Source organism: Trachinotus anak, unplaced genomic scaffold (genome assembly GCF_046630095.1).
Source record: "Trachinotus anak isolate AG129_WGS33_773 ecotype Australia unplaced genomic scaffold, CSIRO_AGI_Tana_v1 ptg000013l, whole genome shotgun sequence".
In the NCBI taxonomy this organism is placed as follows: domain Eukaryota; kingdom Metazoa; phylum Chordata; class Actinopteri; order Carangiformes; family Carangidae; genus Trachinotus; species Trachinotus anak.
In genome coordinates, this window is record NW_027273864.1 from 15,706,012 (window position 1) to 15,724,656 (window position 18,645).

The 18,645-nt window shown below is 40.9% G+C and overlaps 2 protein-coding genes across 10 annotated transcripts; one reads left to right on the forward strand and one right to left on the reverse strand.

Annotated features, from left to right (window-relative positions):
• Positions 1-645: 645 nt before the first annotated feature.
• On the reverse strand, positions 646-13,054 carry LOC139630778 (protein polybromo-1-like). 9 transcript variants are annotated; one of them, XM_071494478.1, is made up of 30 exons: positions 12,933-13,054; positions 11,225-11,274; positions 10,899-10,996; positions 10,624-10,771; positions 10,373-10,522; positions 9,824-9,940; positions 9,674-9,742; positions 9,471-9,569; positions 9,305-9,390; positions 9,116-9,201; positions 8,792-9,008; positions 7,970-8,111; positions 7,673-7,767; positions 7,292-7,571; positions 7,028-7,133; positions 6,280-6,919; positions 5,968-6,179; positions 5,667-5,852; positions 5,349-5,506; positions 5,002-5,253; positions 4,766-4,911; positions 4,365-4,522; positions 4,072-4,255; positions 3,605-3,806; positions 3,298-3,499; positions 3,030-3,182; positions 2,348-2,509; positions 1,913-1,965; positions 1,393-1,606; positions 646-1,053 (listed from the first exon to the last, which is right to left on the reverse strand). In XM_071494478.1, the coding sequence occupies exons 2-30, from the start codon at positions 11,264-11,266 to the stop codon at positions 890-892; spliced, it is 4,821 nt and encodes a 1,606-aa protein (XP_071350579.1). In that variant the 5' UTR covers positions 11,267-11,274; positions 12,933-13,054; the 3' UTR covers positions 646-889. The 9 variants fall into 9 exon arrangements, with proteins under 9 accessions (XP_071350579.1, XP_071350578.1, XP_071350577.1 ...); XM_071494477.1 differs by having other exon boundaries at positions 2,348-2,506; positions 5,667-5,849; positions 11,126-11,274; XM_071494476.1 differs by having other exon boundaries at positions 5,667-5,849; positions 11,126-11,274.
• A 1,600-nt stretch (positions 13,055-14,654) lies between these two features.
• On the forward strand, positions 14,655-18,280 carry wdr77 (WD repeat domain 77). Its single transcript, XM_071493905.1, has 10 exons — positions 14,655-15,068; positions 15,450-15,635; positions 15,724-15,865; positions 16,023-16,072; positions 16,658-16,728; positions 16,954-17,011; positions 17,268-17,339; positions 17,424-17,532; positions 17,615-17,683; positions 17,772-18,280. The coding sequence occupies exons 1-10, from the start codon at positions 14,960-14,962 to the stop codon at positions 17,917-17,919; spliced, it is 1,014 nt and encodes a 337-aa protein (XP_071350006.1). The 5' UTR covers positions 14,655-14,959; the 3' UTR covers positions 17,920-18,280.
• The last annotated feature ends 365 nt before the right edge of the window (positions 18,281-18,645 follow it).

An 18,645-nucleotide genomic window follows, 5' to 3' on the forward strand; every position in this document is an offset into this window, starting at 1 on the left:
TGCATGTATTTACTATTTAAATTATCATAATAAAATACATAATAGTAATTATCATAAATAATTTTAAAAAATCCTTGTTACAATCAAATAATCCAATAATCTTCACTATATGAGGGTCACATATAGACAGTAGAAACATCTTTTCTACTTTCACATATAACATTTCAAAGACACTTATTATTTAAAGAAGTGTGATGGTTGTTCACCCATCCATCCACCCATTTTCTATACCACTTATGCGAAACGTGGGGGGGGGGGCTGGGGCCAATCCCAGCTGACATTGGGCGAGGGCCAGGTACACCCTGGAAAGGTTGCCAGTCTATCGCAAGGCCAACAAATAGAGACAAACAACCACACACACAGTCACTCACATACCTAAAGGCAATTTAGAGTCACCAATTAACCTAACTTGCATGTCTTTGGACTGTGGGAGGAAGCCGGAGTACCCGGAGGGAACCCACGCAGACACGGGTAGAACATGCAAACTCCACACAGAAAGGCCCCAGGCCCAGGATTCAAACCCAGAACCTCCTTGCTGAGGCGACAGCGCTAACCACTGCATGTCTTTTAAAATGACAGTTATTATATTACAGTTCAAGTGATCCACATACAGTAGATACTTCTTAGGAAATAAATACAGCCAAATTGAACTGTTCACATTTTAATCGTGAAAGCATGAAGGCATTCATCACAGAATGACAGTCTTAACATAATGTACTTAGAACAGTATATTTGAAATGTAAAACAAAAAAACAGCTTCAACACAAAAAGCAGCTGGTATGAATACAAACACATTTTTATATGACAACACAAAGTGAATATTTTTAGTGAGCGTAAACCTCCTTCCTGTCTCACAGGTTTGGGAACAGAGGCTCAGAATAAGGGCATGCTACAGGTTGTGCGTCTGTCGGATGTTCAGGGTGTCTCGCAGCATCAGGTCACGAAGTCGCCAAAGTGCATCTGCCATTGTCTTGTGGGCTCCCTTACTCTTCAGCCAGTGGGATGGTAGTCTGCTCTCTTGTTCTTTTGTCAGGCGCACATCTTGTTTTTGAACTGGAAAAGTTCAAATAAGATAAACATCAAAAACATATTTGTTTGGGGAATTTCAGCATTTGAACTCAATCACCTAACATCAATTAAGTCAATATTGATGTTCTTTCTTTTAAATAAGTGTGTAAAAAAAGAATAGTTCAATGCACGTGTCTTAGCCCTTAAGAAGCCCATCACACACAGATATTAAAAAAATGCCTACAGATTGATGCTAAAATAGAGGTGCAATAAAATGTTACCGATAAAAGCTGGACAAACACGACTAGGAAATATATAGATCTCCAGCTAAATTAGCCTTTGCCATCACTGTTAATATAGATTTAGTGAAAGTACAAAATGAACCTGAGAGGGCTTGGTCCCACTTGCTAATAGTAGAGGATTCTGCAGTGAGGCCCTCGATGTATCTAAGGTATGCCTCAGAGTGGAGCAGCCGCTGAGACTTGGCTGGTGGAGACACAAACACTGGGGTGGTTGGCTGCTGGAGCGCAGGTTGTCCCATCTGGCCTTGTCCTGGATATGGTGGTGGAGCTTGCTGCCCTGGGCCCATCAAACCCATCTAATGACAATATTATGAGAACTCTTATTATTTCTCTGACTCAGACTGGAATTTACACTGCATTTAATCTTCATCAATATCTTGATTTATTTAAAGCCCCAATCAGCAACTGGTGTGTGTGTGCCCAAATGTCACAAGTGTCACACAGTTGGGGCTAGAAAAAGACAGATAAAAAACTGAAACTGGATTTTCACTCTCATTTCTGGAAACATTTTTAGAATAGCCTGATTATGGCAGCAACTTGTATCAAAACTTTGATTTTGCAGATAATTTGCAATGATTACTTTACTGTGCCTAATAAATTACCTGGGATCCATGAATGTTTCCTACTCCAGGTCCACCTCCCATGCCATTGACACCTGTGGTTGTACACAACATCAAGACCCTGTCAAAACGTGCAGCAGGCCACTTCATACTGGTTTAGATTACATATACTTCATTCAAAATCCATTACTGAAATGAACCAGTGTCATTAATCTACATTAGAACAGTTAGGGATGTCAATTATGAATAAATTAATTCTCATATCAGCTTTAGTTTTTTGCTCATTAGAGACCAACAGGCCTACTGGTAATGGTCAGGGCGAATAACCAAACCCCAGGTGAGGCTATATACTCTCAACTGAGTAGCCATCAACTTAAGGACCTCAGCCTATTGGTGCAGGTATCCCCTCCAGTAAGTCAGATTGGTAGACAGGAAGCAACTGCGTGGCAGGTGGGGTGGCTATGACAGCACTCTTACCAAAGAATGGCATTCCAGGGAACCCAGGCATAACAGGCAGGAGATGTTGGGGAAAAACAGGCACCCCCATGTGATGTAGTGGTATGCCAGGCATACTAACCATGCCTTCAACATGGCCCTGCAGGGGCATCATAGTTGACCTATATGCACCCATCATTCCTTCTTAGAAGGGACAGTAGTAACACAAAACAGCAACATGCATCAGTCAAACATGCAACAACTACTTCACTACCAGGCATGCATTAATATGTTAATATACTTTTTATGCTTTCATTTAATCGCCACATTATTATGATGGAGATGAATGGGAATCAAGACCACACTAATGAAAAATCAAAACAATTTGATGCACATGCACTACTCTCAAGCCCTTATTCATTTCTTAGTCTCAATGATGCACAGCAAGTCTTACACTTTACGTTCTGTATTCAAATATTGAGATGTGGAGTCTATTATGATGTGAAGGTTAAGGAATAAACGGTGATGTATAACAGTCAAGGTTTGGACTTATCAAGTAAGTGAAATGTTAGAGACAACAAATTTAAATCACATCGCTGCACATTTTGAACATGCTGACATGGTGATTGGGAAACTTAAAAAGGTGAATAAAACTGGCAGTTCAGCTTCTTATTCCAGCCTTCTAGTGTACACTGGGGATCCATCTGCATTCATGAGGGGTTACCTGACACAGGCGTCATGCTGGGATTTAGCATCCCCATGGGGGTTGGGGGAGGCACCACCCCCATCAGTGCCCCTACTGGGGTACCTGCTCTAGGGGACGTCTGATGATGGGCTCTGTCACGCTCCTGCTGCTCGGCCACTTTAGCTGCTCGCTCTGCAACACAATAAAGACAAATATAGTATCTAAACTTTGTACAATTTACAAGTAACTGGATCATGACTAGAATTGATTCGGTTGTCTATTAAAAAAGAATAAAGGTTCTTCTCACCTTCGTACTCTGCTTTCCTGGAACTCTCCAGGTTCCTCCACTCTGTGCCAACTAGACGGCTCAGCTCCCCAAACGAGAAGTCCGGGTGCTGGGCTTTGATGACGGCACGCATCTCACTGCTGAACAGGATGTAGCCACTCATGTTGATCTTCCGTTTTGAGCCTTCCTTCTTTGAGAGACCTTTTATGGATTTTGGTGTGGACTGCAAACAAACACAGAAGCCATTTAGAAAATGCTACCAGTTACATCCCGACTTGTTAGTTTAAGGCAGAATTTTATATTTGTAATGAAACGCTTCTGCCCTGACCTGTGGAGGAGTGTAAGGCATGATATCCATGTCACTCGACATGGAAGCTTGCATCTGAGGAAGAGACTGATCCCCTAGTTCGCCATCATCATCGCCAAGATCCTCTAGTTCCTCATCTGTCATGTCAGCAAACTTAGCCTCCAGTTCCTCTATTTTCCTGTCCAACAGAGGTGATGGCTCCTTCTGGGGCACTATGAGCTTTCTGTATAAGACAATCAGGAAAATATACTATGCATATTATCATTTTTCCAAATAGATAAATTAGGAAGAACTGGCTACCATATTTTACACACTTCTTTCATTAAACTGGAAAATAGGCATAGATGATCTCGAACCAGGAAGGAAAAACCATCCATCTTTGTTTCGGACAAGAGCATGGTAACACTTGTTAACACAGTCCTAAGTTGCTTGTTATGCTTTTCCACCTGCCGACAGTGATATACACATTTAATGTACAGGTTCTTCACCTAAAATAGTAGATTTCATCCTCCACCACCTTCCCAGAGAGTGAAAAGCGCTTAAGCCCCTTGAACTTCTTCATCTGCTTCTCACTCTCAATGTAGCGGCTCTCACAGAGCAGCACATTCTCTTCAGGTACTTCAGTTGGCCGGCATGACAGGTAGTCTTTGAAGGACGAGACTACACACTTTCCTGTGAAATAAAATATTGATTCAGTGAATGCAATTAAATCTAAGTAAAACACAAAGTAGTTGTCTGTTTCTAGTTTTCATTTCAACATGATGCACTGTAAGGAGGATACCTATGATGCAGGTCATAGGACAGGTCTCCTCCAGGTTGCTAAGGAACACTTCCTTCTTGTAGAACATCTTAGTGGGCTCATGTTCTGTTTCTTCTGGATGGATGAAAATGGGACCAAAGAAGTAGCCTGCTCCATCTCGCATCCACATTTTCTCAATCCTGTTTAATATATTGAAAAAATTAGCTGCATTACACTGAAGATTAGACAACCTCTCTATATACTGTATTTGCAACACTTTCATGCAATTGCTCCAAGCTCCCTGTATTCCATCATTTCCAACCATACAACATTATAAAGCGCCTGTGTTCATGATTAATAGGAAGGAGGTGTTTTCCATGGTCTTTGCATATATGCCTTTAATTGGGAAAATGTTTATAAAAATATACAAGCATTAACTCTACCTGCCCACACGGTGGCGCACTAGTCCATGAGAGCCAATGTAGACACAATCTCCCACTTTGAGCCACATGTTGTTGTAGCAGAGCTGCTCATAGTACTGACACCCTGGCTCCCCATTGGTCATATCCATTGGAACATCTTCTCTCTCCTACAGACACAAATTGGTTTCCTAACAGTAGTCTGCAATTTCATGTGTGTATTCATCCCATTTTTATAGAAATAACCAACTGGCATTTACCTTCTCCACAATAGTGTCTGTCATCTTGCTTTCATCAACCATCTCTGGTGGTTTCTCCTCCTGTTTAGGGGCAAACATGGATGCCACACGGACAACAGGTAGGGGTACCTCTCTGGGAACAAACCGAACAGAGCTCAGGGGCATGGTCCACATCTTGATCTTCTTGAAGGACTTGGATTTGGCAGAGTAGCGTGACTCACAGACAAATACATCCTCTGCTCTGAAGCCCTCTGGGTGAAGTTTGAAGTACTCCTTAAATGCCACACACCATAAATATTTGGTCAGCACTCACTCAAAACTCTAAACTGCCACAGCTCAACACCAGAGATGGAAAATCAAGCTTTTACCTTCACAAACATGACCACACATTTGCCCAGAATCTTGCTGACAGGAGCTTTGTTGTAATAGTCACTCTTAAAGACTTCCTTCTCCAAAAACTTTCTTGTGGCAAGATGAAATGTTTCATTTGGCCTGTAGAACCAGCAGCCATACAGCCACTTCTCACCTGCGTTTATCAGAGATGCGAAAAACACACAATTAGATCAAACCTCAATAAAAATTATGCCTTGTTGAACTAGAATACTGATTGAAGATACAGTACATAAAAATATGAATACTGCTTTTCTTAGAAAAACTTTTTTTTTGATTGGTGCTATAGAACTGACCAGTGTCATCTTGCCAAAGGCGTTCGATGTAGATGATATGGGGCTGGAGGTTGGGCTCTGCAGGCTCCACATACACATAGTCTCCCACATGGTACATACTGTCCTTGAAGCTACAGTCCTGACTGTACGTACGCTGCAGGCTGGACTGCCATGATCCTCCAACAGAGTCCTCCCTCTTCTCAGCTTCTGGGAATTCAGCAGGTACTCAGTGAAACAAGGCCTCAGCATATGCTGAGATATAATGCATAATAGGATATAATTTTTATGTATTGTGAACTTAGAGTAATATTTAACAGCATACCCCTTTTCTCCTCTTCCCTCTTGATTTTGTCCTCCTCAAACTCCTTGGGTAGCTTCTCTTTCTTCTCCTTTTCCACGTCACTATGCAGATGTTTGGAGGTATAGCTGAGAGCAGGAGACATCAAAATCTCTCCATTCTTACACAGCTCATCTCTGATCCTGATAAGGAACTGCTGCAGCTCCACAGCATCTTCAAAGATCTCAGAGTCGGTCCTGTAATTAACAAGAGATGTAACACTAACTTTAGCTTTCTTTTAATACAACAATCCTGCAATATCAATGCTGCAAAATGATTCTATGGCTGGTACCTCACCTATTCAATCTTCTGGCCTTTTCCAGTACTTCAAACATGTGATCCTGAAATACATCTAACCTCTTATAACGCCCTCGGTCTACATTAGTTCTGATAATCTCGAAATTGAGTGGCGGCTTTTCAGGATTTGCAGGATCTAGGGCAGGAATCTCAGCAAGTGAATCACTGTAGCAACGCCCCTCATCGTCTTGGTGACTGAGCACAGAAACGAAGAGGCTGCGGATAAGTTCCTGGATGAGGCGGGGCACATCAGGCACATGGGCATCCTCTCCTCCCTCCAGGTCACGCCTTGTCTCTAAGAGCACCCTGTGCAGCACCAGAGCATCACGGTAAATCAGAGACTCGGGTTCGTTGTAAGTACAGGCATTGTTGAACATGAGCACCAAGTCCTCCACCAGTGCATCTACATCTTGGTACTTATTAGCCAACATGTGGCTCTTGATCTTCTCCATGTCAACAGGTTTCTTGATGGCAATGTAGTAATCAGGCAGCTCAGCACGAGATGGCAGCCGCAGGAAGATTGTGCTGAGACGACGACCCCGCTTATCTGTGTAGTTCTTGACAGCCTCATAAAGCTCATTCAGCTTTTGCTGTAAGGGCGTTAGATACTTGGACTTCTTCAGAGTAATACTGTTCTTTCCTGCAATCAAAATAAAGCGCATGTGTGTTACTGGTAACCAATCTTCCTGCTTTTTGGTAGGTAGCAAACCCACAGGTAAAACACATGAAGTAAAACTGGCTGACATACTTATTTTCAACTTTGGGGACATCATGTCATCATCATCAGTCGCTGGCCCAAGATCCCTGCGTCTGTCTGTCATAATCTTCTCTAAGATGTCAGCGTCATTGTAGACCTTAAACACAACAAAGAGTTTCATCATGAGAAGATACTGATTTTATTTTTTAAAATTGCTATATATTACTTACAATTAATTATAACCTTTTTCAACATTCAGATTTCCATTTATCTAATTCACTTACAAACATTAAAGACTGAGAAATTAGACCTTACCTGGGAGCCTTCCTCATTGTAGTGTCGTGCATTGCGGAACATCAGCTTCATATCTTCCACCATTGAATCTTCAGTCATGTACTTGTCTGAGCGGATGTTATGCTCAATGGTCCTGAGGTCCATTGGCTCTAGGATGACCTTGTAGTAGTCGGGGTAGTCCTTCTTCGAGGGCTTGACCATGAAGAGGTCACACAGTCTCCGACCACTGCCAGCTTCTCGTGCATCAGTGACCGCAGCTAAGAGAGCTTTCATTCTGTTTTTCTTTGTATTCTTCTTGTGACTGGAAAGAAAATGCAAGACCACTGTCACTTTCCCTCTACACACACACCCACAAAAAACAAGTAACTATGGAGAGCTGAGCAAGTAAAATGTGAAGATCACCTTTTTCTTTTTGTACTACTGGTGTCAGATGTGGCAGAGGAGAGCATGCTGTCTCCATCATCATCGTCTCTCTGTAAAAGCTCCTTTTTCTTCATCTAGACAGATAACAGATGATATATAACTCAAACTGTCAAAATGCTTCTTAAAAATACAATCAATCTGACAAGAATTTAAAAATGTGTTCATTCACATCTTTGGTTCTCAAGGACATGCCCGCAAAACAAAACGTTTTCAGCAAACGTAGAAAATAAATCTAAAATAGATGCACAACTATGAGGAGTGGAATTTAGGACTGACCTGCTGAATGTGTTGGAGCTTGAGTGCACGCTTGTAGATGGAGGAGTGAGGAACATTGTAGCGTTTGGCATTCTCAAACATCAAGGTCACATCAGAGTCAATATGCTCAACACTCTCATATTCATTGCTCTTCATCTTGTTCCTGTGGGGAATTACGGGCTCTCACATTTGGGAAGGAGGGCACAGAAATACTGTACTGTACAGTGAATGTGTGTGACGCCGTAGGGGTAGAAAATAAAAAGAGAGAATGTTGGTGAAAGAAAATAAAACAAATTAATGATGAAAACATGAAGAAATTCTTCTAATTTCTGCTTGAAAAGCCACATGATCCCCAATAACCCTTCTTACCATAACACTAATAGTAATGTACAACAAACCACTTGATATAAGACATGGTAGATGTGTTATCTGATATATCTATGTTGTAACTTCACTGCATATATTGACAGACTTCAACCCAGCTCATCTAATATAAAAAGCTGCATTTGCATTTTATTTTTGAGAACATTTTATAGTGTAACCTAGATCTATATTCTCAATCTGTGCAAAGAAAATCACATAATGACATTGAATGAATGACATTAAACGCCTGAGTCAATGCAATACTTTTTACCTACTGACTTCTCACATTAATTGAAACAAAAAAATCCACTTTGGTGAAAAAGAAAATATATGAAAAACATATTAAAACTATGTTGATGATGCTGGAGTTACTGAAACCACACAACAGGACAGGAAGACTGTTTAATCTCGAACTTGTCTGGTTGTTGTGGGTAACAGACAAATGAACACAAAGTCAGGTCAGCTCTTTTTATGCCATACTTGATCTGATGGAGGCAGATAGGTTGGCTAATCTGGTGGAAGTAGTCAGGGTAGTCCTTCCTGGAGGGCAGCTGCAGGAAAGGCTCAGAGATCAGCTGGCCCTGGCTGTTCCTGGCACCTCGCACAGCTTCATACAGCTGGAAGATCGGGTTACTCATGTCCATGTTAGAGGTCATACTTTCTGCCTCGGATTCCCCCTCGTCATAGTGGACAGACCCTGAGAAATGTGTAAAGTATGACACACCCATCAAATTCATTGTACAGAGCATCTTCATCAATGCCAGTGGAAACAAACATCTGTGTAATATCGAGGTAAAGATGTACCAGAGAGTATGCCTTCCTCATCACTTTCATACTGAAGAGCCATGGTGATAGCTGAGAGGCGGTCTCCCTGTGCTGACCTTCTATTCCTGACCGAGACAGACAAAGCAAAAGGAGGCGCAACAGTATTAAAAAAAAAAAAAGACAACATTATTTCCTTCCACATTACTTCCAGTGTTGGTTCCCATGTACCTGATACGAATGCTGGACTTGATTGGTTCTCCATGTTCCATCTCAGACTTCTTTTGTGAAAAAATCTTTTTAATGGTGTTTGCATCCTGGAACACATGAGTGTGTCATAGGTAAGCATGTTAAATGTATGCTTTGTACTATATCATATTCTCAGTTCTGCATTCACCTTAAACACCTGTGATCCAGGCTCATTATATGTTTTGGCATTCTTGACCAGCAAATCTATGTCTTTAGCCATGGCGCTGACACTCCTGTAGTGGCCCAACTGAAAGAAAATATATTCATTGGCCCTTTTATCAACAAAATGTTGCAAATAACAAAAATCATAAATAATAATGCATATTTAATGTAGCAGGTGTGACAGCATACCTGAATCTTTTGAGCGATGATTTTCAGATCGATTGGTTCCTTAATGATGGCATAATAATCTGGATATTGCTAAATGAAAAAGGGAAACTATGCATCAAAGCCAAGTCACACATTTTACTGATAATATCTTATGTCTTAAGGTGCTCGCACCATTTTGGAGGGAAGCTTCTGGAACAGCTCGCTGACCAGACGGCCAGTAGGTTCAGTGTGAGACACCACAGCGTCAAGGAGCTGCTCGAGGACCTCTTTCAAGCAGCTAGGTGCACTCTGTCATATACAAGTAGTCACATAGACAAGTAAATACATTATCATCCCTAGTCACATACTGTATACTGTACATATACTCACAAAACACCAAAAAAAACATTTTAACAGGTGAATAATTATAAATATTACTGCAGATAATTAAGATACTGTTTTTCTTAAAACAGACAGAACAAATGGGAGCTATCAATATGAGTATTATTATCATGATATAAAGTCTGCGTAACACTTCAAGCTTTGCTCACACACCGTAAATGAAGAAATTATTTATCCATCATTATGCAAATTAATGTGGCAAGATGCTCAAAGTCCTACGAGCCCACCTAAAGGTCATGATGGTGTTCAGAAGAACAGATGCCACCATGATAAAATAATATCTTGGTAGATTAGCCTAGAGATGGATCTGAATAAAGAATCATAATAAATGAGTGTAACCTCATCTTCAGTGGACCCTCCAGGGTTGTCTTGTGCATCGTACCCATCATCATCATCCTCATCATATTCCCCTCGCTGAACAAATTCATTCTTGGTCCGCAGGTAAAGGTCCCACAGTTTACAGGCTGCCCTGTACTCAGGACTGTCAGACTACAGACAAGGAATTTGTATCAATTTTAGGTGTATCGTCTGAGCCATGCACAGATATATTTTTATCTTCTTCCAACAGACATATACCCATTTTTCTTTACCTTGTAATAAGTTTTTGCATTGTTAAATAAGAGCTGAAAGTCACTGGTGAGCTGTTCAACATCATCATATTCCTCCATCTTTAATTTCTGCTGGATTTTCATCATGTCAATAGGCTGAGACACCACATGGTAGTAGTCCGGTTGATTCCTGTAAGATATGGGGACTTTTTTTTCCTGTGTCTAATGTTTGTGTTAAATTACTTGATTGATATTAAAAGGAATTTCAGGATGTAATTGTGTGTGAATATCTAATGATCGCTCATCCCTTTACTCACCTTCGTTTAGGTGCTCTGATAAACAGTTCACACAACATCCTGCCCTGGTCATCCTTGTAATCTCTGATTGTATTGTACAGTTCATGACATACAGCAATCTGCAAGGCAAGTATAAAACACTGAAAATATCCACATCCTTTACCGTGTCAACGACTTAATCAGTCTGCAGGGTAGTATAAGTCTGACAGTATGGTTTAAAAGACAGTAACTGAAATCTGTAAAATTACAGGATCCACAGTCGGTATGTTTGAGGTCCTTCTCCTCTTTCTCCCAATTGAAGACACTAACGATGAAGTTTGGCTATCGTCAAAATCTCCTCCACTCACACTGCTAGAAGGGGATGTCGCCCGTCTCCTTTTCAAGGCCATGACGAACCCTTGGGGTAAAGACAAATTCCAATAAAGTAACAATTATCACTACATGGAAAATGGCTCAGATTAGAGCGATAGAATATTGCACACTTGGTAATTTTTTAAACAGTATTTAAAATGTACATAGCTGAAAGTATATTCAGTCAGTTAAACCAACTGATAGGGTAACAGCAGATAGCAGATTAGTATTTCTTAATAACAAATCACAAAATATTGTCCCTAATTTCATACTTAAACCACTTTCATTGTAAATGTGACTACAGTGCTAATTTTATAACAATATTAACAGATAGGAGCACTTGTCTGTCCCATAGAGTGTGCATGCTTACTGTGTGTGTCCACTTTGGTTGTCAGAAATCGTGTGCGTTAGGTACAGGCATATTGTCACAGCAGTTGGCAATTCGTATTAATAGCTATTTGTTGAGCATGTGTAAAGTAGTTGGATCTTTTAATCTTGTGCATTGTATAATTGTATTGTGTGCATAAATGCTATCAAGCAATTGTTCAGTGAGTTCCTCCTGTAAAACCTGCTGAATACATGACGACACCTGCTGAATATGGCAGTTCTGCTACGGCTTCCTGCGCAGTGAAAATGGATGGATGCTAAGCAAACTGTTTTGTGGTTTTGCAGTCGTCTTGATGGAGACTGGTTTATATAAATGCAGTGTGGCTGACTTGAAGACTTGTGGTTTAAGAATATTTTGCCGACACACGTCCTATGTCAGATGCAACAGACCACTGCTGTAAATGGGAAGCTGAATAATTTTGGGGCGAAAAAGGTAGGAATAGGAATGCAGGGCAAAGTGTAAGGTTACTGCCTCTTGCCCTAAGGATAACAACACAGTTAACAAATACACAACTCATCAATGTGAATAAACTGGGAAATAGACAATTCACTTTAATGTGGAGAAAACTGTACTTCTGAATAAACTAATTATGCTGCTTTTCAATGTTAGTATGATACCTTAGATAACTGACAGTGCTCTTACACCTATCCCTATTATGTCCACTGGATGGGGAGGGGGGCAAAGGGAGCACTGGAGAAGAAATATTATGTCACCTGAAATGAACTTAGGACAGTAATTAAATGTTTGGCTTTAAGACCAATGAAGTGTTTGGCAAATTTAGTGGTGATATGGCAACAGAACTGGGACTGGAAGGTCCCCCCCCCCCATCACACTCTCTGTCCTCCTCGCAGGTTTCATGTACCACATTTCCAGCCTCCGATGGTGACAACCGCACCAACTGGCTGTTATCACCTGGGATGACATTTCTATCAACAGACGACGAATAGTAACGGCGTGTCTGGAGGACTGACAAAAAAATAAATAAATAAATAAATAAATAAAAAAAACGTGAACATCTCTCCCTAATGTCACCTAGCAGCTCACAGCCAAACACACCAGCGGTAAGCTAGCGAACAGAGCAGCAGCTGTCCTCCCACCTGGCCGTCACTGGGAGCGGACAGGTACACACCGCGGCACAGCTAACGTTAGCTACAGTTAACGGTTAGCCCTCAGCATCAGTTAACGTCAGGACAAAGGCATCACTCTAACAACGACTAACGTTACAGAGCTACCATTAAAATGCATCGACGACACTCTGTGTGTGTTTTTGTTTTTTTTTTCCTCAGTTTAACCCACTGACATAGTTGTGTGCTTACCTTCTGTCAGCACGTTACTCGACCCACAAAATCTTTACCATCAAGAAAACCAATCACTTATCGATTTTAGACAGAGGGACACAAGTGTGAAGTTATCAACCATTCAACAGCCACTTCCGGCGGCTCGCCTTCAGAATAAAACACCTATTTGTTTTAGACGTAGTTTTAAGTGTGTTTTGCGCGGCTGTAATGATTTCCCTCCCTCGTCTCGCTCTAATGTGGGATTTGTTTGATAAGCAGGTTGCATGGTGGTGACTACTTTAGCATCTAGAAACCACATCCATGGCACGATTACAAAATAAAGTTACGACATTGCTGGTAAATCACTGAGTGCAACGCAGTTCCTGTTAGTTGAATTACATTTTACACGCACTAGTCTCGCCATTAAACCCTAGCTGAACAAAAGCGGTTCAGCTTTCTAACCTTAAAATACATCATCACCAATGTCAAATGGTCATTTTCACAGACATGAATACTCTGTTACATCCTACCACACTGTGTCCTTTTTCCACCCTCACCATCATCTAAATAAATCGTGCTTGTTTCCTTAAAAGATGTGACCAGTTACCTACAAACAGCAGTTTTATTTTAATTCCCCTGAATTCCTGATGCTATTCTCAAGTGTTTGAGGATTACACTTTCAATTATGTCTTTTCCTGTCTTTGAGTTACATTTTCTGCAACCAACATGTCATCCTGAAAATGCTAAATTCTTATTAGGTTATACCACATCTCTGAGATATGACCAGATTTATCAATGAAAACAAAAATATATCCTAGAATGTAATTTATTAGCAAGTGTCACAACAAAAACAGGCAAGAGAAGAACTTAGTGCCATCCACCATCAGGAAAATATATAAAGTCAAGCCAAGGACTGATATAGACCAAATTAGTTGTATTCCTATTAAAGAAAATAATAATCAGGGTCATTCAATTGGTCTAACAGAAAGCAGTACAAAGCACTATGTTGGGAGGACCAGCTGATGTGTCACTGGGTAAAATCAAATTGGAAGTTGCAGTTTTAGATGTGTTTGAAACCAAGTTGATTCTGTATGATGTTGCCATAAACCATGCAATTTGATGTATTCACATAAATCTGTAAGCAGATCTCTGATCGAGCTGCTGTAAATCAGTTACTTAAATGAGCAAAAGACAGTTTGTTTCAATAGAGATACAACTCTGTTTTCCAAAAGCCACATTTCTTGGTAAAGACATATAATTAAGTACGAGTCCACATGCTCAAGTATAAAATTAATGAGACCACAATGCAAAACCACTGACAAAAGCCCAGAGAGAGTAATGGACACTGTGCAGTCTTTATTGATATCATGATCTGAGGGAACACTATGAAAATAAGTTAAATTAGCTTTTAGTATTTTTATGCAATGTCATGCTTCAATTCCATGCATACATCTTGTCTGTGTCAGATTGTAGTTGATTTATTTTATTGTATATTTATGTCCTCACATACACATGATAGATTGAATATGTTTTGTTTTTTGTGAAAACATTATGTGCGTGTGCGCTTCATGACAAAGTCAAATCAACTTAATAAGATCACATTAATCAGGCTTATTGTCTCCTGGAGGTGGCAGTAACACCACCTTCCGCAAACCTTCAAAGCAGAAGAAGAAGAAGAAGAAGAAGAAGAAGAAGAAGAAGAAGAAGAAGAAGAAGAAGAAGAAGAAGAAGAAGAAGAAGAAGCCGATCGGCAGCGTCTCCAACAACGAAGAAGGAGAGACCCGGAGCAGGAAGTGTATGTCCATCGGTCCCATGTGTTGCTGTTCACCCTTTCATTCATTCTTGACACGGCAACTTCAGAAAACAATACAGACTGTAGTCTTTCTACGGTAGTAGGACATCATTGTGTTTTTTAGGGAGACGATAAGTCATAATCTCTCCCAAATACACTTAGAGACGAAAACGGCGGTGTCGCTGTAGGCAAAGAGTAACGCTAGCTAGCTAGCTAGCTATCGCTGAACCCGCGCTAAAGTTGTTTGTAAACGCACAGGAAGTGCGATACCCGAATGAAAAGTGCAGTAGACACCAACATGATTAAAGAAAACCGATGGAACATACCCCCCAATGCTCCGGCCTGCATGGAGAAGCATCTGTGCTCGGCGCAATACAGAGCAGGTAGGTAACAAGGCAGGCTAGCTGAGGGTTGCACAGGTAAACACGTGGTGCCGCCGGCTGGTTACTGTTGTTCAGAGCATGACTGCATCTTGACTGAGGAGCTGGAGTTTTGTACTAAATTTGAACTATATATTTAACGCGGACAAAATGTTAAATAAGTGACATTCCTGCGCATGTTCAGCATCTCAGCTTGGTTCTTCCCTTTGGTGCGTGTGTCAGGGTAATGAGTTAACACGTCAAATAAATTGCACTTAGCAGCTTAAATATGAGCTGCTCTGTGGATTGGATGTTAGCTGGATTGAAGAATGGCTCTAAATGATTAACAGGGCAGAAGTACAATGCATTCCTCGATTTTATTTATTTATTTTTTTGTCTTCTCAGATGGCACCCTGCTGCTTGGTGCCTCCAGCCTCACTGGCAGGAGCTGGCAGGGATCAGTGTGGATCTACAGTGACCCCGAGCAGGCCCCCAATGAGGGATTCTGCAAAGCTGGTGTGCAGACTGAGGCTGGTGTCACAGATCTCAAATGGGTGTCAGAAAAGGGTGTTGTTGTTGCGTCAGACTCGGGTAAGAAGCCCTTTCACATCAGCTCCTGTATGAATCAAGCACTGGGCTTGAAGTTTAATTGGGAAACTGGATTTGTTCTACTGTGCAGGTGCCTTGGAGCTCTGGGAACTGGCAGAGGATGAACGTCTGCTTGTGAATTGCTTCACCAAACAAGAGCATGACCACATTGTCACTACAGTTAGCCCTGTAACTGGAGCAAGCAGTGCTGTGACTGGCAGCATGGACTGCAGGTTAGAGAGTGTTTTATACAGATCCATCCACAGTTTCCTGAAGTGTCACCGCTGAATGAAACTCAGTTTGTTTTCAACTCTGGCCTTATTGTTAGATTAGTTACTTTTTTCATCACACCCTTATTAACGTGCATCTTTTTCCCTTTCTTCACAACAGAATTAAAGTGTGGGATCTCAGTCAGGAAACAGTTGTCACTACCTACAGTGGTAAGGGAATACCTCAAAATGCCTTTCAAAATAAGAGGAGCTGAATTTTGTTAACCAATCAAATTATATTCAGTTAAAGATTTATGGATTTTATACATTTCCTATATTGCAGCCAAATCCTACTTTTCTGTTTTTCTCTTGTTCCTCACACATTTTCAGGCTGTAGTAGATGACTAGCAGGGGTGGGGACTGCTTTGGTTTTTGATAAACTGATCAAGAATGATTCTGATTGGTGGTTAGACAGTTCTAGATTAGCCATGGAAAATCAGAATCATTTTTCTTTTGTACCAAGCAACAAAAAAGTTGCAGCATGGCATGTTTGAGTTAATTTGCTGTTACATTGCACATGCTCATATCACAATGACGATGCAACTATATATAGATGAAACTATATATAGTGCAGCCCTATCCTACAATTTTGGTTAAAATATACACTAAATGCAATCTAGTGATTTAAAGTCTGATTGCATAATAAATGGTCTTATTTGTAGAATACGGTTTTGTTAACAGTAATTTAAAAATCTCATGCATAAAGATGGTAAAAACAATAATTGAATGTGTCTCTTAACTTATTTCTTCCTCTAGTGCACACACAACCGGTCACATGTGTTGCCTGCAGTCCCACAGATGAGTCTCTCTTCATCTCCTGTGGTCAAGTAAGATACTGATCAGCAGTTTGCAAACATTGTTCTAAACACAACACCTAACATAACATAACTGATGGAACTAGATTATACAGAGCAACTGATTTTCCTCTTATGATGTAACACAAGAGAGCTGCAATAAATGCCGTGCATCAACAGATAGTCCTACAGTAATAAAGTGGTTGTACTGCAAAAGAGCAGAGAGAGAACTTTAAGACTATACTGTCCGCCCCTCAGGATGGCCGTGTGCTGATGTGGGACAGGAGGAAGCCAAACAAACCAGCATCAAGAATAGGTGAGCAGCTTTGTCCCAGCTTGAACAACCAGGCTCAGACATTTTTCTGTTTCCAAATCAGTTTTCAAATTGGCATCACTGACAGATAGCCATCTACTTAGTGGTGGTTTTGTGTGGCTGATTTAACAAACCTTGTGACTGTTGATCTCAGAATCTAATAGTCTGTTTTGGTAATTTCATGTTGTTACATCCTGTCAAGATATATTTATTCTGATTTTGCATCTTCAATTGCTGCCTTTGTTCTTTTTTGTCTCAGATGTAGAGGCCCCCAGTTGCTCACCTACCACTGTAGCTTGGCACCCCCACCACAGAAGCACCGTAGCTTTCGGTAAGGCCCAGCAGCAGATTATTGATTGACAGAGACATTAAAGTGGCCGGCCCTGCACTTTTAATCATGTTCATTGTGCCTCAGGTGATGAGCTGGGTAGAGTGACCATGAAGGATTTCCTGGGAACAGAGCCAGCCCAGGTTGAGAATGTCCACAACCGCAGAGTTAATGCACTAGCCTTCTCCACACATGGGTAACTCTAAATTCCACTACAATCTCACTGTCCTCTTGTAATGTTTCTGTACAAAACTCTGAACTTTTCCTTTCCATTCCAGTGCGCCCTTGCTAGCTGCTGTTAGTGATGACTGCTCCCTTGCTGTTATGGATTCAGAACTGCAAGAAATGTGAGTCTTTGCACTTAAAACTAGGAAACGTAGTTGGTCTCCTTTACCATTTTTGAAAAATAACTAATTAAAATTTCTTCTGCTGTAGACTGAGAGATCGGCGACACCAGGACTTTGTTAAAGGTGTGTGCTGGCTCCACGGTGGCTCTAACACGCTGACGACCATAGGCTGGGATCATCTTGTACTTCACCACACGGTGGGTCCAGCTGCTGGAGCTCCCAACTCCTCCTCTTAGACTCGACAGATGGTCACACACCTTGGAAGAGATTGAAACTTACTAAACTCACCCTCTATTTTTGAGGGGTATATCTAAAAGGTTAAACCTAATATGTCAGTGAGGAGATATGGATTGAAGTGTTTCATTGTCATTCAGTACTCAAGATATGTGCACAATATTTGGGCATTTGCTCTCCTCTCCTGGCCTTGGTGCTCTACTGCTCTACTCTATGATATGGTCTCTCTCTCGCTCTCCCTCTCTTTCTTGCTGCACTTCTTTGACACTGCATAGCATCTCCATTCATGTATAATTACATTTGAGGCAACCCATTTGTATTGCATAATTTTACATTAAAGGTAACTTAATGTTGTGATAGCAAGAGCATTTTGACATTTCTTTGTGTTTCCTGGAATCTACAATATGTCAACAACTGCACGACTATATGAAGAAACTGGAGTTTGAAAGTACTGAGTATGAGAAGAATTATATATTGTGTTTATGGAGGTTAATACTCTGCATATATAAACTATTGTCATATACTGTCTCAGTCACAGAGGCAGACCCCATTTACACACTACTGGGTCAAAAGAGGACTGTGTGTTATATGTTCATGTGTGACAACTGTGGGCAGGAGGCTCAGAAGCTAACAAGATTACACGTGTGATTTGCACAGTCAGTGGCAGGTAAGGTGTCTGCTCGTCCGTGGTCTGACGTAAACTGGACTTAAGTGTCATAATCATTTTC

Excerpts from the sequence above, each read along its gene's own strand:
- LOC139630778 (XM_071494474.1), bottom strand. The coding sequence starts at position 11,266 with ATGGCCTTGAAAAGGAGACGGGCGACATCCCCTTCTAGCAGTGTGAGT. Across the intron at positions 9,941-10,372 it reads GAGGGTCCACTGAAGATGAG|AGTGCACCTAGCTGCTTGAA; the intron begins GTTACACTCATT and ends TGTATATGACAG. Across the intron at positions 7,768-7,969 it reads AGCTCCAACACATTCAGCAG|ATGAAGAAAAAGGAGCTTTT; the intron begins GTCAGTCCTAAA and ends TTATCTGTCTAG.
- wdr77 (XM_071493905.1), top strand. The coding sequence starts at position 14,960 with ATGAAAAGTGCAGTAGACACCAACATGATTAAAGAAAACCGATGGAAC. Across the intron at positions 15,866-16,022 it reads ACTGGCAGCATGGACTGCAG|AATTAAAGTGTGGGATCTCA; the intron begins GTTAGAGAGTGT and ends TCTTCACAACAG. Across the intron at positions 17,684-17,771 it reads GATTCAGAACTGCAAGAAAT|ACTGAGAGATCGGCGACACC; the intron begins GTGAGTCTTTGC and ends CTTCTGCTGTAG.